This window comes from Nanorana parkeri, unplaced genomic scaffold (genome assembly GCF_000935625.1).
Source record: "Nanorana parkeri isolate BGI_ZX_2015 unplaced genomic scaffold, ASM93562v1 scaffold587, whole genome shotgun sequence".
Classification (NCBI taxonomy): Eukaryota; Metazoa; Chordata; class Amphibia; order Anura; family Dicroglossidae; genus Nanorana; species Nanorana parkeri.
In genome coordinates, this window is record NW_017306855.1 from 515111 (window position 1) to 537718 (window position 22608).

General features: G+C 41.4%; 1 protein-coding gene across 8 annotated transcripts in view; it reads left to right on the plus strand.

Annotated features, from left to right (window-relative positions):
- Positions 1-22608, plus strand: part of PTPRT (protein tyrosine phosphatase, receptor type T) — a 301471-nt gene that overhangs the window by 153220 nt on the left and 125643 nt on the right. For all 8 annotated transcript variants that reach the window (XM_018562607.1, XM_018562609.1, XM_018562610.1 and 5 more), the window contains exons 6-7: positions 3173-3347; positions 19134-19427. In XM_018562607.1, coding sequence (XP_018418109.1) covers positions 3173-3347; positions 19134-19427 — 469 coding nt within the window. The remainder of the gene's footprint in view (positions 1-3172; positions 3348-19133; positions 19428-22608) is intronic.

The window sequence follows — 22608 nt, forward strand, 5'->3', positions numbered from 1 at the left end:
GACAGTCATGTGATCCAAACTCCGCTGCCAGGTCCTGCATCTATCCAACAGATTGTACTGCAGTTGCGCTATACCTAAGTCTCACCCCAACCGGAGACAGGGTAATGAAGTAGCAGCAGTATTTTTGTGCAGCCAGTCTTGTTATTCAGACCCTTCTGCCAGATAGCACAACCATATCCTGGACCTTTGTGCAGACAGCACTGCAATTTAAGTATATCTAATGCTATAAGTTAGTTTTGGATAACACTTAATTCAAGGCCAGGTTCACATTGTTGCACTGCGGTAACCTGTGTGTGATATCAGAAAAGATTTGGGCACATGCAGGGGTGATCTATAAACCATTCATATAGCGAACAGCTATGAGAACGAGAGTCACAGCACATTATGGTCACTAGGTGGAGCTGAGGAGCATAGGGATTTCTTATACTCCTTGGCTCCATCTATTGACCATAGAGCACTATAAATTTCATTCGCATAGCTGTCCACTATGCAAACTGTTTATAAATCACCCCCTATGTCACAATACATTGGTATCAAGACAAATTTGGGTACATACACTATGTCACAAAACACTGATACCAGGACAGATTTGGGGATGTACATTATGGTACAATACATTAATATCAGGACGGATTTGGGCACATACACTATGTCACAATTTATTGATATAAGGACAGATTTGGGTAATACACTATGTCACAATACATTGATATCAGGACAGATTTGGGCACATTTGCTATGTCACAATTTATTGATATCAGGACAGTTTTGAGCACATACTCTGTCACAATTTATTGATATAAGGACAGATTTGGGTAATACACTATGTCACAATACATTGATATAAGGACAGATTTGGGCACATATGCTATGTCACAATACACTGATATCAGGACAGAGTTGGGTATATACACTATGTCACATTAAATTTCAAAGGAATACATACGTTATTTAAACTGTGTATATTTTGTATCTTCTTGTGGTTCTGATTTAACAAGCAAAGTTAGCAAATGGTAGAGAATACAACCAGGATGTGTTAGCAATGCAGTCCTTGGGTCAGTAAAACATTTCTATAAGATTTTATAATGACTTTCAGGATCAGTATTCAAGCATGGCTCTGCAAATTTATCCCAAATGTACCCGGTAGGAGGTAGTATGTTTGTTTCAAAATAAGTGACAGATCTGTCAATACTCATTAGTTGTATTTGAAACGCTCAAATGTCTTGCTATAGCAGAGTAAAATTCGCTTTGCGTCATGATATGCCTGATAACAAAACATTAAGGGATGGTTGAGGATTCTTACATCCTTATCACCACTAAAGGTGTTTTTTTTACTTCATCCTGTTACATAGCTTTAAATTATATGTAAACCCTAAACATGGAGGGAGGAATGGTTATACCCGCATTAAGTTTTGTTTTTTTGTCAGGAGAGTTACCTCCACTTGAGATGGTAACCGGCACTTGTTGGCCGGTACCACCCTACTCACAGAACTATACTTCTCTCACTGAGGGGGTTAAGAGCAGTGACTGTGATTGTGAAGGACTTCCTGTTTATTCTCCCCCCCCCCCTTTACTTCAATTCACAAAACTATTATTTTTACAGAATGCAAGGTGTTCTGTGAATGGACAAGAGGATATCCTGTCAATTATCCACCCCTTTCTTTCTCTTGTCCGTTCACAGAACACCTTGCATTCTTTGAAAATAATACAAGGAGTGTTGTGAATTTGAGGAAATGGCGGATGAACAAAGGGTGTTTTTCTCAGTGACAACCGCTGCTCTTAACCCCCGTATTGATAGAAGTATAGAACTGTGAGTAGGATCCAGGTTCACTGAAGGGAGGAATTTTAAAGTATCCAGCAGCTAGCTGACCATGGGATATACTTCATTAAAAGTAAATTATGTGACTGGTGCTGTATACCCCACAATAATTCTTACTAGACTTCAATGTTAAGCAAATTTTGGCTGGAGAGCTTGTAAACCATGAAGCAGGTCATGGCTATGCCATCGGGGTTAGTAACCCACTGGCATTAAAAGGGTCAGGAGGATGTCGTTTCTTTTAGAGGTACAGTTGTCCTTTAACATCAGGTCCACTGAAAAACATTTTAACCAAAATGACTTGACATTGCAACCAGGGCAGAAAACTAGTCTAGTCATTGAACCTGCCCTTTTTAACCAAATTTCAACGGACAGTTCCACATAACTTTCCTACTCCATATCAACAGGAGTTTCAGTGATGACCCTCTGGCAGAGGGAAGAGATAGCAACACCTAGAAAAAGGTCTTTCAGAACTCTAATGCCCACATGCAACTGAGAACTTAGCATTGGTTGATATTTAAGGGGGGTGGCCATAAAAGTTGACCTATTTTCAATGGCACACATGGAGATCTTCTGCTCGTCATCTACCAACAGAGATGGCGTCCCAAAAGTTTTCCAAAGAGTGGAGTCTGAGTCCTTTTCTGAAATTAGCAATGCTGAGAAGGGTTGGTTGTTGAGGTGAATGCTATCCCAGATACCTGTTCAGTTTTATGAGCATCTATGGTGGAACTTACTCCAACGCCCTGTGTGCCCAGGCTCTGCACACTCTCCAGCTACCTGAGTTGAGTTTGACAGCTGACCCAATACGACTGAATGCTGTAGGCATGAGCCCCACTTTAGCTGACCCCCATTCATAAGTGAAAAGAGTTTAATTTTTTCCTGGAGGAGCAAAATGTACTGAGTGTCTTTTAGCCCTAATAACTATGCGTCTGCCATGTGGAGCAGACATTTGCATGTTCGTAAGTGGCTTATAACCAGCATATTCAAATAACCAGAGGACAGACAAATAAATCTGCACTTTAGAATTCCCATGCAATATACAAATACCATCTTTATGTTTAGCCCGTCAATTTTTTTGTGTTTTATTACCTGCTTTATGCTGAAGCATGTTCATAGCTACAGATCGCTGAGAGATTAAATGATTTATATTTCTGTGATGTGGGTCTGGGGTAGGAACCCCCCCCCTCCTCTGGAACACCACTAGATAGATGAAAGGACCTGTTTAACCATTCCACGTCTAATGTCTAGTCATTTTGACATAAAGTTTATATAAAGCAGACGTGATTAGCCCAGCAGTCCTTCCTGTCCCTCAGACAGCAGTGTGACCGATTGTTCGCCTTTATCTCTATTCGGCAGCAGTGGAACGGCCGTGACACCGGTCTAATGGTAACGCGCGTGGTGAATCACAGAAGGTTCTCCGCTACCGTCAGTGTCGGGGAAACATCTCAACGCAGCACCAGCAAGTATCGTTGTGTCTTGAGATCAGCTGGCGGATCTGGAGTATCCAACTATGCAGAACTCAGTGTGAAAGGTAAGAAAGCATGTGAGCAACTGTCAGGTTTCCTGCATGCATAACAGAATTGGACGTCATTTCTTTTTATGTTATAAAAAACTAATAAGAAGTTTTAAAGCTGAACTTCCGGCAAGTAGCTAAAACACAGATGAATACATGACAAGGGAAGAACATACAGTATGTCCAAGTCCATCATCCAGGATCCTGCTACGCTACCCCCTTACCCCAATTTCAACCAAAATACCTTGCCCACCAACAACCAAATAGACAAAATTGGAGTTAATGGCCATAGTGGCCTCTTATTACGATATACACTGATAAAAATACAAATATAACACGTTTTAATTTATTGGGAACAATCAAGTTGTGGGTCTTTCAGGACACCACCACCAACTCTCCACTCTTTGCAGAACGCCCCCAGCTGCAACGCACCATCTCGGGGACAACTTACGAATTGCCGCAGAGACCAACCCTGTACAAAGAATTCTAGGTCCAGTTGACTACAATGAATCAGGGACTCCATATTAGAGATGGGACCCACCAAAAACACTCCAACCAAATGTACCGCCTTCCCAGACCCCAAACCATTCACTAGACATGTAAGCTGCAGAAAAATTTGTTTTGGATCGGTTCGGATATTTCGTTATTTGGGGATTCGGATCCGAAATTCTATTCGGTTCGGGTTTTCGGATTCGGGCGAAATCCGAATTCGTTAGCTTCGGATGAGTTTACGTGAATACCACAGAAAACCATATACCAGGTACGTGCGGTCAGGGGAGGCAGGGGAGGCAGAGCCTCACCTAGTATTATGGAGGAAAAAGCTGTCAGCTTCAAGTCTGAAGCTGACAGCTTTTTCTCCATTCGGATAGGCTTCTAGCAGGTTACACAGCAGAGAAATCCTCCCCGCTGTGTAACCTGTCCTTACAGGCAGCGCTGCATCCAGCTTTTGACAGGTAGTTAGGTTACACAGCAGCGGGCTTCCCCACTGCTTGTGTAACCTAACTAATGAGGCAAGAGCTGTCACAGCCTTTACTCTATGTTAGAGGCGTGAGCTCTGTGGATGGCTTGGACCAATGGCATTCGGGATCCAAATTTACAAATTGCATTCGGGAGCTCCAGAATGCCATTCAGGTCTGGGAGCCTCAGATTTAGTTTTATGTATATATGTGTCACAATGTTGCCGCTACGAATATTCATTCGTATTATAGAATACTACTTATATACATAATAATAAAACTGATGACCCGAATGGAGTCCAAATTTTCCGAATGGCATTCTGGAGCTCTTGAATGCAATTCGGAAATTCGGATCCCAAATGCCATTTGGGTCTAGGAGCCTTAGATTTAGTACTATATGTATATACTGTATATGGCTTTCATTTTGCCGTAACGAAAATATGGGTTCAGACCCATTCAGATGCATTAAACCGAAAAACACATCTGATGGGCCAGAAAAGTCACATGTCCGATTCAGTTTTGTTTTTGAACGAAATTCAGACGGGATCCGAAATTCGGAAATGGAAATTCGGATTCGGACACATTCAGATGCATTGGGAGTCAGAAATTCGGATGTCTCAGAATGTCCGAATTTCAGAAAATTCGACCAAATGTGGATTCGGAACGAAACGAAACGCACATGTCTACCATTCGCCCGATTCCCCATAAACCCGAAAAAAACACACCCAATCCACACACACTGCAGGCGGGAAATTTACTCGCCATGTGGTCAAACTCCAACTGATTAAGAAAACTGCCTCCTCAACCTATACCTGAACCCAACTCTATAACATATCCTCAAAGAATAAGGTAAGTTACCTTTAACCCTTTCGCTGCCAAGGACGTACGGCATACGGAGCTACAAAAGTGCTTCCAGCTGGCCAGCTCAGTATGCCGTACGGACCTGGCATTTACAGTTCTACTATAAGCTGATGGTCGCTTTAGCGATAGCGACCATCAGCTTATAGTAGAACTGTTCAGCAGACTGTCCCCTTTAAATTATTAGCTGTCATCAGCGGCTCACAAGCCGCTGATGACTGCTATTATCAAAAATACACATTTGCGCAATTATCGCAGGGCCTACAAATTTAGTATCACCATCTTTTTATTCTACCGGGCCTGCGCTTTCAGAAAATATATGGTTTGGGGGCGTCTTTTACAAACGCTAGCAACGCAGCAGTTGAAAATCAAATCAATAGGAAAAAATTGCAGAAAATTCAAAAATGGCTTGGCCAGCTGATTGGAAACATTTTCTGGAGGGCTTGGCAGCGAAAGGGTTAAAACAAAAGCCCTGTAATGTAGACCCTGCGCCTATTATTTCTGACTTAACACCAGGCCTATCATATTCGAGAGCCATTTTGCCTGCCACTGGATTAGTATTTTGGTCCATCCAGTTTACCCAGCTCTGCCATACAACGCAGCCCTGCTTGGCAGTGCGGGGGACCTGATCGTTCTCAACTGCAATTTCATGTTCACTTACAGTCCTCATCCCCACCACCAGGCTGGAATTAGATACTGAAAGGAGGAGCAGTATAATGATGCTCTTTGCACTGCAACACACTCAAATGACTCCTCTTTCTGCTTCTCTTTCTTCCTGTCTGAGCTCTGCTGTACAAACTGTGAGGCTGATACCAAGTTCTAGGTACATACACTGCTTGCAATAAAAAAAACATTTATTGATGTATTAATAAATACAGAGCTGCATTAATTTGTGTTTTTTTAATCTGCCTGTCGTTCAGCTTTAACATTAAGTTATAAATGTGTTGTGTCAAGAAAAGAACTGGCTCTGCTTTGCTGCTCAAGGTAGCATTTGAAGAATGGTGGATGGAGTCACACAGGGTCCCTATGCAAGACCAAATTTTGTGCCCCCCATCCCCATGTAACCACTGCCCCAAAAAATAGACATGTCATATGTTGTGGATAAAATAGCCGCTGATGCAGACACATCTTCATAATAACTTTCACTCCTGTATAAGTTTTGTATCCAGGAGATTATGCTTTAAGTCCAATAGATACCATTTTCTATATTGTCCAAGCCCTGATGAAGGGGGATTTTTGGCTTATGAAACGCGTTGGTGGCCTATGTTTTTCCTGTCTACTTGTGATATTAACAAAGGATTTTGGACTTTTGAGACAAACATTTGGTGCTCTTTTTGGCTTATATATGAAAAATTGAGCCAGGAAGAGAAACTCCGACCATTACTAGCTGTTTATTGTAAATCTTCTCAGCTGCTGTTATGTCATATTGAAAAACAATCTCAGATAAGCTATTTATATTAGACATTTATTGATGACATTTTGAGTTGTGTGTGAGATTCCTATTTAAAGTGTATGTAAACCCTAAAAAGGAACGTATGTGTCCCCCCTTCATTGGTTCCTTGTTCTGTTTAAGATGCCATTGGAAGCATTTTGTGATATCTGTTTGACAAATGCAATAGAAATCTGTTGATCTTGCCAGAAATTCAGAGCCGTCCTGGGTCCTCTGAACACAAAGAGCCCTCCTAGTTCTTATCTTGGACTAGATAATGAATAGCCTTTATGCTGAGTTCTGAGAGTGGAAGTGGCTGAATAGTTTAGCAAAAGAAAGTGGGCACAGCTGACACTAATAAGTAGGGATGCATACTACAGTATATATATATATACTGTGCGTGTGTGTTTGTGTGTATATATATATATATTAGGGCTGCGGAAATTAACGATTAATTACTCGATTAATCATTAACATTTTTGATCGATCAATAGAATTTTAATCAGCAATGAAAACACTCACCTCTCCGCCGACTTCCGTGTATTCCGGGAGTCCCGTGGGAGAGACTCCTCCCCCCTCCCTTCGTTAGCCAACGGAGCCACTTGGGCCGGTGATCTGTCGACACTGAGAACTTATCGGGTTCCGCGACCGTCTGATTTCCGGTTTCGTTACAACTTAGAGGTTTGCCCAAGAAACTTGTTCTGCACGATCGCCAGCCAAGGCATTGGCCTAAAATCAAGCATTGTCTTGTGTAATCCACTGCTCCCCAGCTGCATGCCAGGTTCCATGCCGCCATCTTCTTTTCTTGCGTCATCAGGGGGTCAGCTGTCTTTTATTGCCCATAGATTTTCTAACAGCACAAGCGCAGTGTAGCCTCTTGGGATGGATGATGTAGGTATCCCGGGAGGCTGCAGGCATCTGGGGCCAAGTCACTCTCCCCTAGGCAAAAAAGGTGGAAGCTCTAACTATTTTGTAAAAATAAAAGTATTAATACAAAAATAAGCAATTAGCAAATTTTGGAAAGAAGGGGAATGGCGTGCTGTGTCTGTGTATTTGAGGAGAACTTACTAGCACACACAAAGGTGGCTCCAAGAGAAAGGAGACACCCTAAAAATATATATCAGGACAAGTGTTTAGGAGACCAGCTGATTCTGCAGGAAACTAAAACTTTAACCATCAAGGCGCAGTATCCATTGTAAGTGATTTAATCAGCATTTGAAAAAGCTTAAAAACCGGTTGACTTTAATATCACTTTAAATAACATAGAAAAGAAGAGTGAAGGTCCCCTATAATAGGCAGGACAAGGAGAGGTGCTATTCCGTCAATCAGCCTCTATGATCATGGGCAGAGATGCAAAGGGGCTCATGCCACTGGAGATTTCGGCCTCCCAGAGCTCCGTCTGCACCATGGTGGCACCAGAATTGACACAATAGCTGCCATGCTATTGTAGTGCTCCCCACTTATACAGCCCATAGGGACTGTTACACAGAGTGGGAGTTGGATTTTGTGCCTGATATATCAAGAATGCTGGCTGCAGAGCTTTAATATTGAAGGTAAAGTACATTGTTTAAGGGTCAGGATTGCCATAGATGAGAAAAAACATTTTCCTTCACTTCCACTTTATGTTTATCACATCTTGCATGGGCCGGAGCCAATAAAACTTTGAGCGTACTTGGGTCTTTGAAAGGTTGTCAGCCAGACCGATTGGTCACCTGCTGTGGCTTGTCCAATCATTTTTGCAGACAACCTTTAGGAATGCAAAGCAAGCTTTCTGCTCTTTCTCGACTGTCAGCCTGGGTGAAATGTTCATTACAGCGTGCAAATTATGAGCATCTACTGAGCTGTCGGGGGCCTTCATATTAAACTGCCATGGTTCTGACGTGGCTTAGAAGGGGGCTTGTTGGGAATGTTATGTTTCTGGACACCCCCTCTAATTAAATATGTCTGCTCTGACAAGCAAAAGGTTCAGACTTTTATTCTGCACAGTATTAGGATCTACACCCCGTAAACTGTGTGATTGCTTCTGTATTTAATATTCTGTGATTTCCCATCAGGGTTACGGGATGTTTGGTGACAAAGCTCTAAAGCATGGGGGATCTTTCACATATCCATTGCCTCCTAGTGTATGCAGCTGGCTTACATTTCACGCAGGATTTAAGGCAAACGGTGATGTTGAAAGAATAGCCAATCAGAATTCAGTTTTTACTCATCTGATTTTATAAAGTTGAAATTGGATTGGTTGCAGTGGGGGCATTGTCCATGGTAAGTCTTTATCATCGGTGGATCTTTTTTCACAGTGCGATTGACAGGTGGTTTACAGGCATTCAGAAGGGGATAACGCTGCCACCTTCATGTCAGTTTTTTTGTTTTATTTTTATATTGAAGGGGATTTTACATTGTAATAACAGGTTGCAACTGCATGCCACGCGGTCCCATTGACTGTGTTAGTGGATTTTAGGTGGATGAGTGGGGGGGTGGCTTAACAGATCAACTGCCTGTTTTTATGGCCCCTTTGCTGCCTATGTGAGGCCTAAGTGTTCGCTGTGCGCAGTAGCAGTGGCGACTCTAGGAACAATATATAGGGGGGGCACATAAGATAACAAGCAGTAGACTATTCTGTATATCTACACCTGCCTATAGTAATCTGTACCTGCTTACATGGTACCTTTATGTTATCAGTCTTTTATTGTATTTAAGATGTAATACTTGTATAATACTTATACTTGTATGCACATTTGTGTTTCAGTTTCAGTATGTAGTCTTGTATTTCAGGTGTAGTAAGTACTCTTGTATTCCAGTTGTAGTGTGTAATCTTGTACTTCAGGTGTAGTATGTAGTCTTGTATTCCAGTTATAGTATGTACTCTTGTATTCTAGGTGTAGTATGTAGTATTGTATTCCAGTTGTAGTATGTACTCTTGTATTTCAGTTGTAGAATGTACTCTTACATAGTTACATAGTATTTGAGGTTGAATAAAGACATTAGTCCATCAAGTCCAACCTATTAGGATCTCATTCTAGGAGTACCTGTACCCCTGTATATTGCCGTCCCTTAAGAAATCGTCCAAAAGTTTCTTGAACAAGTCCACATTATTTGCTGAAATCAGTTCCAGACCCTAACCGCTCTAACTGTAAAGAACCCCTTCGCCCCTTGTGCTGGAATTTTTTTTCCACCAATTTTAGGTGGTGGCCTCTAGTTTTTGTAATGGAGTTAATTTTAAACAGTTTATCGCTAATGTTGCTACCACCATTGAACATTTTGTACATGGAAATCATATCCCCCCTTAATCTCCTCACCTCCAATGTGAACATGTTTAAATTTAGTAGCCTTGTCTCGTAGCTCTGGTCCTCCATACCCCTAATTAGTTTGGTTGCCCTCCGCTGGACTTTTTCCAACTCGAGGACATCTTTTCTTAGTACTGGTGACCAGAACTGGACCGCGTACTCCAGATGAGGTCGAACCAATGATCTATAAAGTGGCAAAATTATAGACTTGTCCCTGCAATACATCCCCTTTTTAATACAGGACAAAACCCTGCTAGCTTTGTTTACAGCAGCCTGGCACTGCAAACTACCTTTCAGTTTGTGGTCTACAATGACCCCCAAATCCTTCTCCATTTCTGACTTCCCTAGCGGCATACCCTAATTGTATAACCCATTTGTTTATTTTTAATTCCAAAGTGCATTACTTTGCATTTATCGACATTAAACCTCATCTGCCACATTAATGCCCGCTCCCCTATTTTTCCGGGTCCTTCTGTAATGTTATAATCTCGAATCCGTGTCTATTACCCTCCCAATTTTGGTGTCATCCGCACAAACACGGAAATATCGCTGTTAACACCCTCCCCGATGTCATTAATAAATAAGTTGAACAATATGGGACCCAGCACAGAACCCTGAGGCACACCGCTCATTACACTAGCCCAGTCTGAAAAGGTGCCATTTACAGATACCCTCTGGACACGTTCCCGTAGCCAGTTCTCTATCCACGTACACACCACCTCATCTATGCCCATAGCCCTCAGCTTGTGTAGCAAGCGTTTGTGTGGTACCGTATCAAAAGCCTTTGAGAATTCCAGATATACCACATCTACCGGCTTACCTCCGTCCATATCTCTACTTACCCCCTCATAAAAAGTTAGCAAGTTAGTTAGGCAGGAACGATCTTTCCTGAACCCGTGCTGATTGTCATTAACTATCCCGTTTTCCTGAACAAATTCTACCAGATAATCCTTTATTATGCCCTCTAGCATTTTACAAACTACCGATGTTAGACTGACCGGCCTATAGTTCCCAGGTTGGCACCTAGCCCCCTTTTTGAATATTGGGACTACCGTAGCCCTCCGCCAATCACTGGGGATCCTACCAGTCATTAAGGAGTCCTTAAAAAAACTCTTGTATTTCAGTTGTAGTATGTAGTCTTGTATTCTAGGTGTAGTATGTAGTCTTGTATTCTAGTTGTAGTATGTACTCTTGTATTTCAGGTGTTGTATGTAGCCTTGCATTCCAGGTGTAGTATTTACTCTTGTATTTCAGGTCTAGTATGTACTCTTGTATTTCAGTTGTAGTATGTAGTCTTGTATTTCAGGTGTAGTATGTAGTCTTGTATTTCAGGTGTAGTATGTAATCTTGTATTTCAGTTGTAGTAAGTACGCTTGTGTTTCATTTGCAGAATGGAGTCTTATATTTCAGTTGTAGTATGTAGTTGTGTATTTTAGTTGTAGTATGTACTCTTGCATTTCAGTTGTAGTATGTAGTTGTGTATTTCAGTTGTGGTATGGAGCCTTGTATTTTGATTGTAGTATGCAACCTTGTATTTCAGTAGTAGTATGTAGTCTATTATTTCAGTAGTAGTATGTAGTCTATTATTTCAGTAGTAGTATGCAGTCTATTATTTCAGTAGTAGTATGTAGTCTTGTATTTCGGGTGTAGTATGCAGCCTTGTAATTGAGTTGTAGTATGTAGCCTTGTATTTCAGTTGTAGTATGGAGCCTTGTATTTTGATTGTAGTATGTAGTCTTGCATTTCATTTGTAGTATGGAGTCTTGTATTTTGATTGTAGTATGTAGTCTTGTATTTCAGTTGTGGTATGTAGCCTTGTATTTCAGGTGTAGTATGCAGACTTGTATTTCAGGTGTAGTATGCAGACTTGTATTTCAGGTGTAGTATGTAGAATCTATATCCTCAGTGTCTCTTCTCCTTATAAAATATCTGTCATTGCTGTTTCTTCTATGTATAGAATCCCCTCCCTTGCCTTCTGAGTGTCACCCAGCTCTCTCTTCTTCCCAACCCTTCCCCACTGCTCTCTCTGGGACCCTGTTGTCTTTATTTTAGACAGTGTGTTAGTCCCAGCATGTATCCTAATTCTTCCACCGCTCCTGCTGTCTTCTCACTACCATCTTGGATCTCCGGCAGCGTGTTATTGTCTACATCCCCTCAAGTCCCCCTGCTGTATTTTTAGATGTAATCTAACACCTCATTACCGGAGATGTCAGAAACTGAAAGTGGGGAGTAGAATCTGGTGAGAAAGATTATTGGGGCTAATGAGGAAAAAAAAAGGACGTTCCTTTGTAGAATTCGGGCAGGAAGGGCTAGATAGACTAAATTACATAAACAAAATTAATTAAAAGATGATGCTGCATGGAAAAGGGGTCTTTAAATATTTTGCTGTCCTGTTGACCATGCTGCCGTTCTGCATTTGTTGCTTAAAGAATCCTCTAAATCCAATTCTGTGGTTCTTCCTGACGACTTCTACGTCAGTACAGGAGACAGTAGTGCCATGGGGGCTGCCAAAAGGAACCACAGAGCAGCGAAGAACCAGACAATTGACACACCCAGAAATCTGGGATTCAAAAGACTCTTTGGAAAGAGATATCTCTTGAATGCAGAAGAGATTGGTTCTGCAGGCAGTGGGACAGGTGAGTATTAAAGGACCTCCTTCCCATACAAAATAAATACCTTGCGTTCCGGAGCGAGCTATCTCACTGCAGGCAGGGGGCGTGTCCACGATGCTTGATCTATGTTATCCATTACTTCCAGGATCGAACCGCACTGGAACACACTGGATATGGTGTGACTGGGCCCCTTAGTCTGAAAAAGAAAACCAATACAGCCATCACTGCAAAGGACCAACACGCTGCAATATATTAAATTTTTTGTTTGGGGTTTGGATACGCTTAACTGTAGTCTTTCAACAATTCCTTTTATTTCAAGAGAAGTATGAAGGGTCAATGTGTAAGGTTCTTGGTCTCATCTGGGCTTCAGTGACAGCTTCTGCAGTATTCTTAACCTCCGGGAAGGTTCTCCCACGTGCAGAGCTTCCCCTTGAAGACTGACCCTGGGGTAGAGTCAGAATCTGTTTACTTCTTAGTTCTTAGACCCTGAGGTGGGGACACTTCTGGAGAAGAGACAGATGCATCACTCTTCATTGACAAGACAGTTAGCACGTCTGAGAAGTTTTCATCCTTCCAGATGAATGGAAGCAACAATAAGAGTGTAATTATATGACCACACTGCCCCCTCTTCATTGTTATCTTACTTTATACCTCCAGCAGGTTTTATTATTATTAATATTATTATTACTATAATTTTATGGTGGCTGTGTCACTTTAAAAACAAATCAGCAGTGGCGGCTTCTTTATTTCCATCTTTTTAGGTGCTTCTTTGGTGCCCTAACGTTTACTAGGTGTCAAAGACGGAAAAGCATGGTTAATAAATCTGAGCATGGTTGGGTTATAACATTTGTCGGGACATGATTGGTGATATTTTGCAAGTAGCCAAGACTGTGTGGGACTGTTGAAACATGTTAGCCTGGCATTGAGATCTTCTGACTCTTCTAATGAGTTGCCAAGAACCTTTGCCAAGTCTGTATCCTGTACAGAACCAGTTTAGTAGGACTGCCAATTATTTTAGATTATGACATGGACTACTCATGCTGTGCAGAACTGTGTTGTACACTCATCCCCTGTCAAAGGGATGCATGCTTTGCCATTTGCACTGCTATACAAGACAGTAGGGCCTGTGCACGCCTTTCCAGTGTGGTGTGTTGCGTTATGTAAAGAGGTAATAGGTGAAACGACTATAGCCTTTAAGCCCATTTCCACCTTTGCAGAGGTATTTTTTTTTAAACATATGCCAGCAATGTACTCCGGGGCGAGTATACATCAAGCAGACATATGCAGTTGCTGTATAAGAACAGAATTTTTTTTTTGTCCTCTTCATCTCCTCATGGCTCCTTTTGAAATGGCTGCCTCTGTACTCTGCAAGCAGTATGTGTAAATTAACACTCTCTCTCTGAACTCCCTCCCCATATCCATTAGTATTCACAGTGGCAACCCCATCTGGACAGTGATTTTTGACCCGGAAAGGCAGAACTGGGAGGGACAGGTGCTGCGTGTGATTGCACGCAGCTGCCTTTTCTTCCCTATGGGAGTACGCGGCTGTACACTGTCATGCGCACACCCGAAACCACATATCCGTGCGGATTTGGGTGTCCGTGCTCGGACGCAGACCGGATCCATCCTCTCTGCGTCCGAGTATGGACACCCGGACCCGCACGGATGTGCAGTTCGGGTGTGCATGTTGTCCATATTTTTTTGCATTTTATAAAAATGGTTATTATACATACATTTAGTACATGTCACACCCATGGCACTGGTGTCACCAAGCATTGTGACTTTTCTAAAGAGGGAGCACAGGAGAGTTTGCAGACAGGTTCTCTATCTACAATTGAATCTCCATTAGGGCCCTGTTTAAATAGATTAGCAGAATGTTGGTCAGAGAGGGGGGTGGAGGGAGAACTCATTCCTCTGTCTTGTGTGTGCAGATTTGAGTTTGAGCTATTGAGCATTAAGATAAACAGGTTTTATCAGCAAAGCAGTTAAGATAAGCCTTGTGAACATGAGAAAAGTAGCCTGGAACTCCACCTGCTGGTTGAAAGTGTGAATATGAATACTCATACATCATATTCGATCTTTACCCTACTATTAAACTATTTAGATTTTTTAACCCCTAAACATAACAGCAGAAAAAAAGCACAAACAATACTGTATAGCACTTTTGCTTATAATCCTGAGTACTTGAGTACTCCAAGTCACTCTTTCGTGTATAATCCTTTGGATGTCAGTAACCTAACTTCCTGGCACCTCCTATTTCAGATCCATTCTGTAGGCTAGAGCCCCCTCCCCCCCATGGTCTCTAATCTAATTATGACAAACTATGATCACTGCAACATACATTAACCATATCCTGCACCTCACTCATCTCCTAGAAGCATTGCTCAGTATGGAGGTTCTACTGTACAAAAGGAAAAAAACTGTCAAGAGGTTGTAGTCCTGCCAATAACCCTTCTGAGAGCCCTGCCCAACCTGATAATGGGAAAATCAAAGTACTCTAATCGAATTATGGCCAACTGTGATCACTGCAACATTCATCAACAATTTCCTGCCCCCTACTCCTCTCCTAGAAGCATAGCTCAGAGTGAAGGTTTCACTGTACAAAAGAAAAAAAAACTTTCAAGAGGCTGTAGTCCTGCCAAGAACCCTTCTAAAAAAACCTGACAATGGGAAAATCAAAGTCTCTAATCTAATTATGGCCAACTGTGATCACTGCAACATTCATTAACCATATCCTGCCCCTCACTAGTCTCCTAGAAGCATTGCTCAGAATGGAGGTGTCACTGTACAAAAGAAAAAAAACTGTGAAGAGGCTGTAGTCCCACCAAGAACTCTTTTGAAAGCCATGCCGAACCTGACAATTGGAAAATCAAGGTCTCTAATCTAACTATGGCCAACTGTGATCACTGCAATATTCATTAACCATGTCTTGCCCTCACTCGTCTCCTAGAAGCATTGGTCAGAATGGAGGTTGCACTGTTCAAAAGAAAAACCTGTCAAGTGGCGGTAGTCTCATCAAAAACCCTTCTAAACGCCCTGCCCAACCTGACATTGGGAAAATCAAGGTCTCTAATCTAACCATGGCCAACTGTAATCACTGCAACATTCATTAACCATATCCTGCCCTCACTAGTCTCCTAGAAGCATTGCTGAGAATGGAGGCTGGACTGTACAAAAGAAAAAGAAAACTATCAAGAGGCTAGTCCCGGCAAGAACCCTTCTGAAAGCCCTACCCAACCCGAGAATGAGAAAATTATAATAAACTAGAAACAATGTGAATAGATCATTTTTTAATTTGATCAAGGTAGGGCTATTCAAAAAGCCAATGAGCAGTGCCATTGTTACCTGGATAGCCGTGTACTGATGTGACTAGACTATACAGTAAAAGGTGCAATCTATTTCTATTGCCCGAAAAAAAAAACTTGTTTATATCTTGTTTGGTGTCAACTGGGCTTCCTCTTTTCATTTCCAGGCCGTTCCTCCCTTCCCATTCCTTTCAGTAGTCTGCCTGCCTGCTCGCCGGCATCTCTCCCCTGTGCGATGAGTCCATGTACCTAAATATTCACTCAACTAATTGCAGTTCCGCTGGCTTCACATCAGTATCAGCTCAGGTGCAGCTCGGTACAATCAATTATTGATCGTTTTATTTCTCGGTGGAGATAATTATCCAGGTATTATTCTGGAGATGCTCAACGTGGACCAGGGAGACAATCATCCGGAACACTCATAAAAATCGCATATTTTATTTATTAGGGGCACAGGGAGCATTATACAGAGCACTGTGTTCATTATCAGTGTATAGACACTTGGCATCATTAGAACGCATGTTGCTTCCATCACTATTGTAATAGACTTGTCTTTATAGCGGTGTGATATGTTTAATGCATACATATTCTCAATCAGTATATGTTATGTAGAGTATAAATAGACTCAGGCTTCCCTTTTTCTGCACAGGTTTCCTGTAAATATATACTTGCGAGTGTTTACCTTGCACTGTGTATGCAGTCCTTCAATTACCCCCATGCAGTGCTGCGAAACCACTATCAGTATGTAAATGTTAGTGATCATTATACAACCGTGTTTTCATGATCAGTTATTAGATAATCTCATTCATTATCTGCCGCAGTACAGTATGTTCATTATTGTGCTTAGCTATCAATTATCATTAAACAGCATATTTTGTCATTGGCAGTACATAAATGCTAATTACAGTTATGCGCTAAAGGTTGCTTTGGGTTTTTAGATACACGGCACTTCATTATATACTGCAGTGTGTTTATTTTCAGTGTATTTATTCATCTTGTCGGTTTTCATAGAGTGTGGGTGTTGTGTTTTAAGGCAGGGCAGCTCCTAATAGTAATAAGTAGGGATGCACCGATACCACTTTTTTAAGACCGAGTACGAGTAGCGATACTTTTGATCAAGTACTCGCAGATACCAATTACCGATACTTTTTCTTAAAAGGACAGGTCACATTTTTTCTAAAGCATTACAAACTAATGCTTTAAGGTCACTTTCTTAATATTATGATTCATGATATGACGAGGGAGCATGACGCCGGCTTCCCGGGCCAATCAGAATGTCGGGCGCTGCGTCATTACACGGCGCCCGGCTTCCGGATTTGCTAGCTTCCTGACCAATTGGGAAGCCGGGCAGCGCGTCATTGCACGCTACCCGGCTTCCTGATTGAGCGGGAAGTCGGCTCCATGCTCTCTCATCACAAGTGACGAGAGAGCATGGAGCCGTTTCCTGGCCAATCAGGAAACCGGGCAGCGTGTAATGATTACGAGTACTGTTACTGTTAAGGGCCCATTCACACGACAGCATTTGCTAGGTGCATTCTGTGGTGGCCATGTGTTGCAGCACAGCTCAAAAAGCAGTGCTGCAATACTGTACATTGCATTGTGGTGCACTGAATGACAGCACAATGCACCCAATTTACAGTACAGCACGCTAGGTGTTAGAAGGTGTTGCTATAAAGCAAAATATGACTTTTAACCTTATAAACAACTCAGTGATGCATAATTAATGAACAAAAACCAAGCTCCAAACCTCAAGACTGGTAATTCTTCACTGGGCACCACCAAAGCCACATTATAAGCTAGCCAAGAGAGGGCATGCCAAGCGGAGGCCCACGTTGATAGAATGGCACCCCAAACTTCTTCTTCCTCAAGTTTTAGGCATGTGATCCATAAAGGAAACACTAACTAGGGCTGGTTAAACAAAGCAACCCCTTTTAGCAGAAAAACACACTAAGATGGTCTTAAAGTGAGATATTCTTAATGGGCCATGGGGACAGGTCACTAAAAAAGGAGGGGCTGGGCTAAGCTGTCACATTGCTCTTTGGTTCTTCCTTAAGAGAGTCTCACTTTTCACGTTCACTACTCTTTCACCAGTTGATTCCTAGAGCTGAGAAGCATCTCCTATCATACTGTGCTCTGTGCTTCTTCCACTTGCCCATTCTACCTTACACCTTGGTGGCCTGAAGACAAGTAGAACATTGTCTCCTCCACCTCTAGCTCAATGGCCCATAGTCAAAAGTGCTCATCCACCATTCTGATTGCAAGAGCCATTGTTGCTCTGCATCCAAATCCCCTGGCATCTCCTACTGGGACCACGGTGACCACTGTGGATGCACCCCTGGCAATACCATCCTATAATAAAATTCTAAAGGGGCACTTCAGCTTCCCTAGTACAAAAGAAAAGTACATTTAGTTTAGAATTTCTCTGCAAAGTAATATAATTTATTGCCCACCTTGTCTGAAAGGTATTACAGTAAATTCTGTAAACAGCTATGCTTATCATCCCCATCATATATCACCAGAACATACATTTATTAACTTTCTCCTTTCCTCCATTGTAAAAAACAGCTTGACTGTATCTGTACACAGCGCTAGAGTCCCATATTTCTTGTTTGTAATGTGGAGAGGCAGCTTTACTTTTCCAACAATGCAACCTAAGGCAAAGTTCTCACCTTTCAATAGCAGAAGAACCGATGAAGGCACAAGTAACAAAGCTAAATGCTTCAAACCCTGGTAGTGAAAAAAATACTCTAAAGGTTTTTAGTTTTGTGACTATCAGGGTTTAAAGCTTGGAACTGGAAAGAGTAAAGAAGGTAATAATATCCAAGTAACACAAATTTAAAATAAATAAAATAAAATATCTATGACATCAGAATTCCAGCAGTCACAAGCAATATTTGTCTGGTATTAACACAGCAATTGCAATTAATACTATAGCTATTTGAGCTGCTATTATAGCATGCATGGGCATCCAGCCTTGAGCGATAATTAAATATTTTGCTATCATTCCTGCCTTCATCACTCCATTAGATATATCCTATGGGAAAAGAAAGTGCATTATATTTCCGTTAATAAGATCTCACAAATCTAAAGTAATCTATTATTATGGGTATACAGACATTTTATATATTTACAGGATATATGTACAAAAGCAAAAATAGACAAAAGCGGGTAAAAAAAGCAGGGGTGAAAATGATATATGTAATGTACCAGTACATTGTACTGTATGTTATTAGTACTTAACTATTATAGAACTGTTTAAGCTGTAAACTGTTAGCATGAAAATAACTTTTACATTAGGTTCCTAGGCTTTGTGTTTGTAATCCTCTTTTTCCTAATTATTTATTTTATGTGTCCTTACAGAGCCACCAAAGCCTATTGCTCCTCCTGAGCTCCTGGCAGTGGGAGCAACGTATCTATGGATTAAACCAAACGCCAACTCAATCATTGGAGATGGACCAATTGTCTTGAAGGAAGTAGAGTACCGGACAACATCAGGAAGTTGGGCTGAGACTCATGTCATGGATGGGCCCACATATAAGTTATGGCACTTAGATCCAGATGTGGAGTATGAAATACGTGTCCTTTTGACCCGTCCCGGGGAAGGTGGCACAGGACCACCAGGGCCACCACTCACGACCAGGACGAAATGCGCAGGTAAGTTGCTTTATAACTCTGAAAAGGCAATAGCTAAAATCAGACTCAGAAAGCAAGAATTTAAACTGATTTTATTTATTCCACGCCAAGTGCTGTATACAGGGTCATATAAGGTCCCTGAACTACACCCGGTGAGGGGCTCGAAGGTTTCTGTCTGTTAAGAAGGAAACACACTTTATTTGTTTTTTTGGGATCTTAATACACTCCGTTCTGTGTCCTGGAGTCCGGGGGCTTTGTAGAGCTTTGGGTAGGATAAAGCTTCCATTCCTAGGCCCACATCTTAACTGGTAGCCAGGTCTCCCTAATTAGTCTCAGCTGTGCACAGGCTCTTTTATATGTGATTTGACTGATGCTAGAGGCTCTCTCTCTATCATTTTTTTCTGCTGTAGTAGCCCGCTGCTGGTTACTAGAGCTGTCTGTTTGTTTAAGGAAACCCAATTGGGATCACCCTGTTAGTCAGGAATGGACCAGAGTTTAGTTAGTCGCTCGGGCAAGCAGAGGATTTGTTTTTGTTGTTTTATACTATGTACTTGCTGTACAAAGTCTTCCTGAATTGAACTTAGTGCTAGATCAAACCGACATGGTCACCTTTTGATGGGATTGAGTCATTTTATCCTTAAAACCTGCTAAAAAAATGGAAAGCTCAGCTGGCTAATGGCGTGCCGAAGGATAAAAAGTTAAAACCGAAAGCAGCCTGACTGCTGGGTAGCCCAGTTTGGGGCATGGAAAGCACCCTCATTTGGGTGCAGTATTTAAAGGGTACCCTGGTAGATGTGGAGCATTCCACTGAATAACCACAAATGTATCCAATGGGGAGACTTTAGATTTATTTGTGACAACTATATCTCTCTGGGGAACTTTATTTCCTATCTATAACTGTAGCACCAACATATGTAAGTGCCACCCAATTAAACCTATTATATGTGTGCGTATCTATGCTTTAAAAGTTGTTTTTTTCAACTGGAGAGAGATTTTGTTGACTTCCTTTCATAGAAGGCACACAGTAATTAAGAGGAAAAAATGTACCCAATGAGTTCACAGATGGCTATAAAAATAATAAAAAGCTTTAGCCCCTACTCAATTTATTCAAAACAAAAAAAAAAACCAGAGCTGGGCTGTAGAGTGTATGTAAAGCCACAGCCTTTTTCCTCTTTTGTCAGAGACAGAGCAGAAAGTGAGAGGAAGGGAAATCTCTTAGGTCCCTTTCACACGGGCATTCAGATCAGGTCTGTCTGTCAGTATTTCAGGCGGACCTGATTGTAAGCCCAATGTTAGTCTATGGGCAGCCAGATCTAAACGGATATGCATCCGTTTACATCTGGCTACCCCAGGGTCTGGCCAGGTCCAGAAAAACAAACGGATCAGAGTTCCATTTCAATTGACCTGACCGTGCCAGATTGAAGATAATCTGATGTCAACAGACACATGCCCGATTCCCCATAGGCCAACTTGGGTCTGGTAATTTCAGTTGTGATGGAGGAAAAACTGGACAGACACTGATGTCACAAGGGTGTCCACAGGGGATCCGTGCATGGATCTCCTGCAGAACCAAACTGAAGACGCCTGTCCGAGAGGAGCCTTAGACAACTATCATAAGAAATAGAAGTTGGAGATTGGACTATTTCCCCTTACCCCTTACAACTTAAATAAGTAATGGACAGTGGTCTCCAAGACAAATGAAAAGGGTGAATCACCCCAACAAGGACTCTGACAGAGGTTCTAATCCTTCCATGTTCTATCAAAAATAGAACATTCTATTATAAAATGAAACAGAACCTATTGGTTTTGCAGACACTTTAAATAAAGTAGACTGAGCATGATATTGTGTATGTTTTTGAATGCCTAATCAGCTATGTAACTATGTTCCTGTATGTAAATGCATTTGCCTTTCTTAGTCAATAAGAGCCAGATATGTGTACATTTACCATCATTCAAAGACCTGAGATCATCCAGCAAATGTTAGTTTAATCTGAAGGCTACGTGATGATACCTATTACAAGTCACCATAGTATATTATCATACAGAAAAGTGTGTTCATTATCAGTCTATATGCTACACCTTTCCACGCAGTGCAACTATTCATGTTAAGATTCTACATATAGATTATTTTCTGCTCTTAGCACAAAATGGTCACATGATTATGTATAGATGGCCTTTATTATTAACTGTGCTGCCATTGGCATTGATATAATGATTATGGTCTAATGATTACTGGACTAATTCCCATCACTACTCTAAGAGGCTATCCACTCAGTAGTACTTGCAAGATTTCTCTGCTGAGAGCTAAAGTACATTAAAAGCCACCAATTGCACATAAAAAACGTTAAAAGCAAACATCAAGTAGTCTTTTTAGACTTTTAAGGATTGGAGGGGGAAGGTAAAACCAATATTAAGGGCTTGGAGGTATGTAACAGCTGTAATTGGTATTAATACGTAGGCTGCCACATCCAGGCTGACATAGGCTGACTTCATCTCCCTCTAGGTACCAACTACCATGCTATGTACATTTCTATGTCTCATTTTTCATATCCATAGCAAAGTGCATGCAGTGATCCAATTCCATCTCAGGAACATAAGCTCTTCCAAAAGGTCTCTGAAGCAATTTGTGTTTCTGGAAGTCACAAGATGTTCTAAATTCTATTGCAGAGCATGGTACAGTAATAGAACCGATCAGCAATTTATAATTCAATTAGATTTTCTGGAACTTGTTTCTTTAAAAGTAAAATGTATTCGTTTTTAGTCAATTTTATTTCATTTTTTAATGGCTGAACTCCAGGCAGATATAGAAGACACATATTAATGCAGCATTGTAATAATTAATAAATCAATTAATTACATTTATTTTATAACTGAAGCCAGTGTAAGTACCTTTGACTTGCAATCCCCTATATAGCAGCAGACTGGAAGAGTGAGGGGCAGGACTGGGAGACAATCAGGTGTACTGTAAGCAAATGTGTTAGAAAGGAAAGCACTGATAGAAGGAGAGAGCAGTGGAGAAGAGACATTATCAGCCTTCTGATGCTCCTTCACTGACCAGTCAGAAGGCTGAGTGTGTTGAGAGAACACCATTGTATTCCTTACAGTAAGTGGGGATATCCACCTGACTGTGTTGTGTTAGAGCACTGTATAATGGATGGACAGAAATACAAATTGTTTGGCAGGTAAAACTGATACCTGCTCA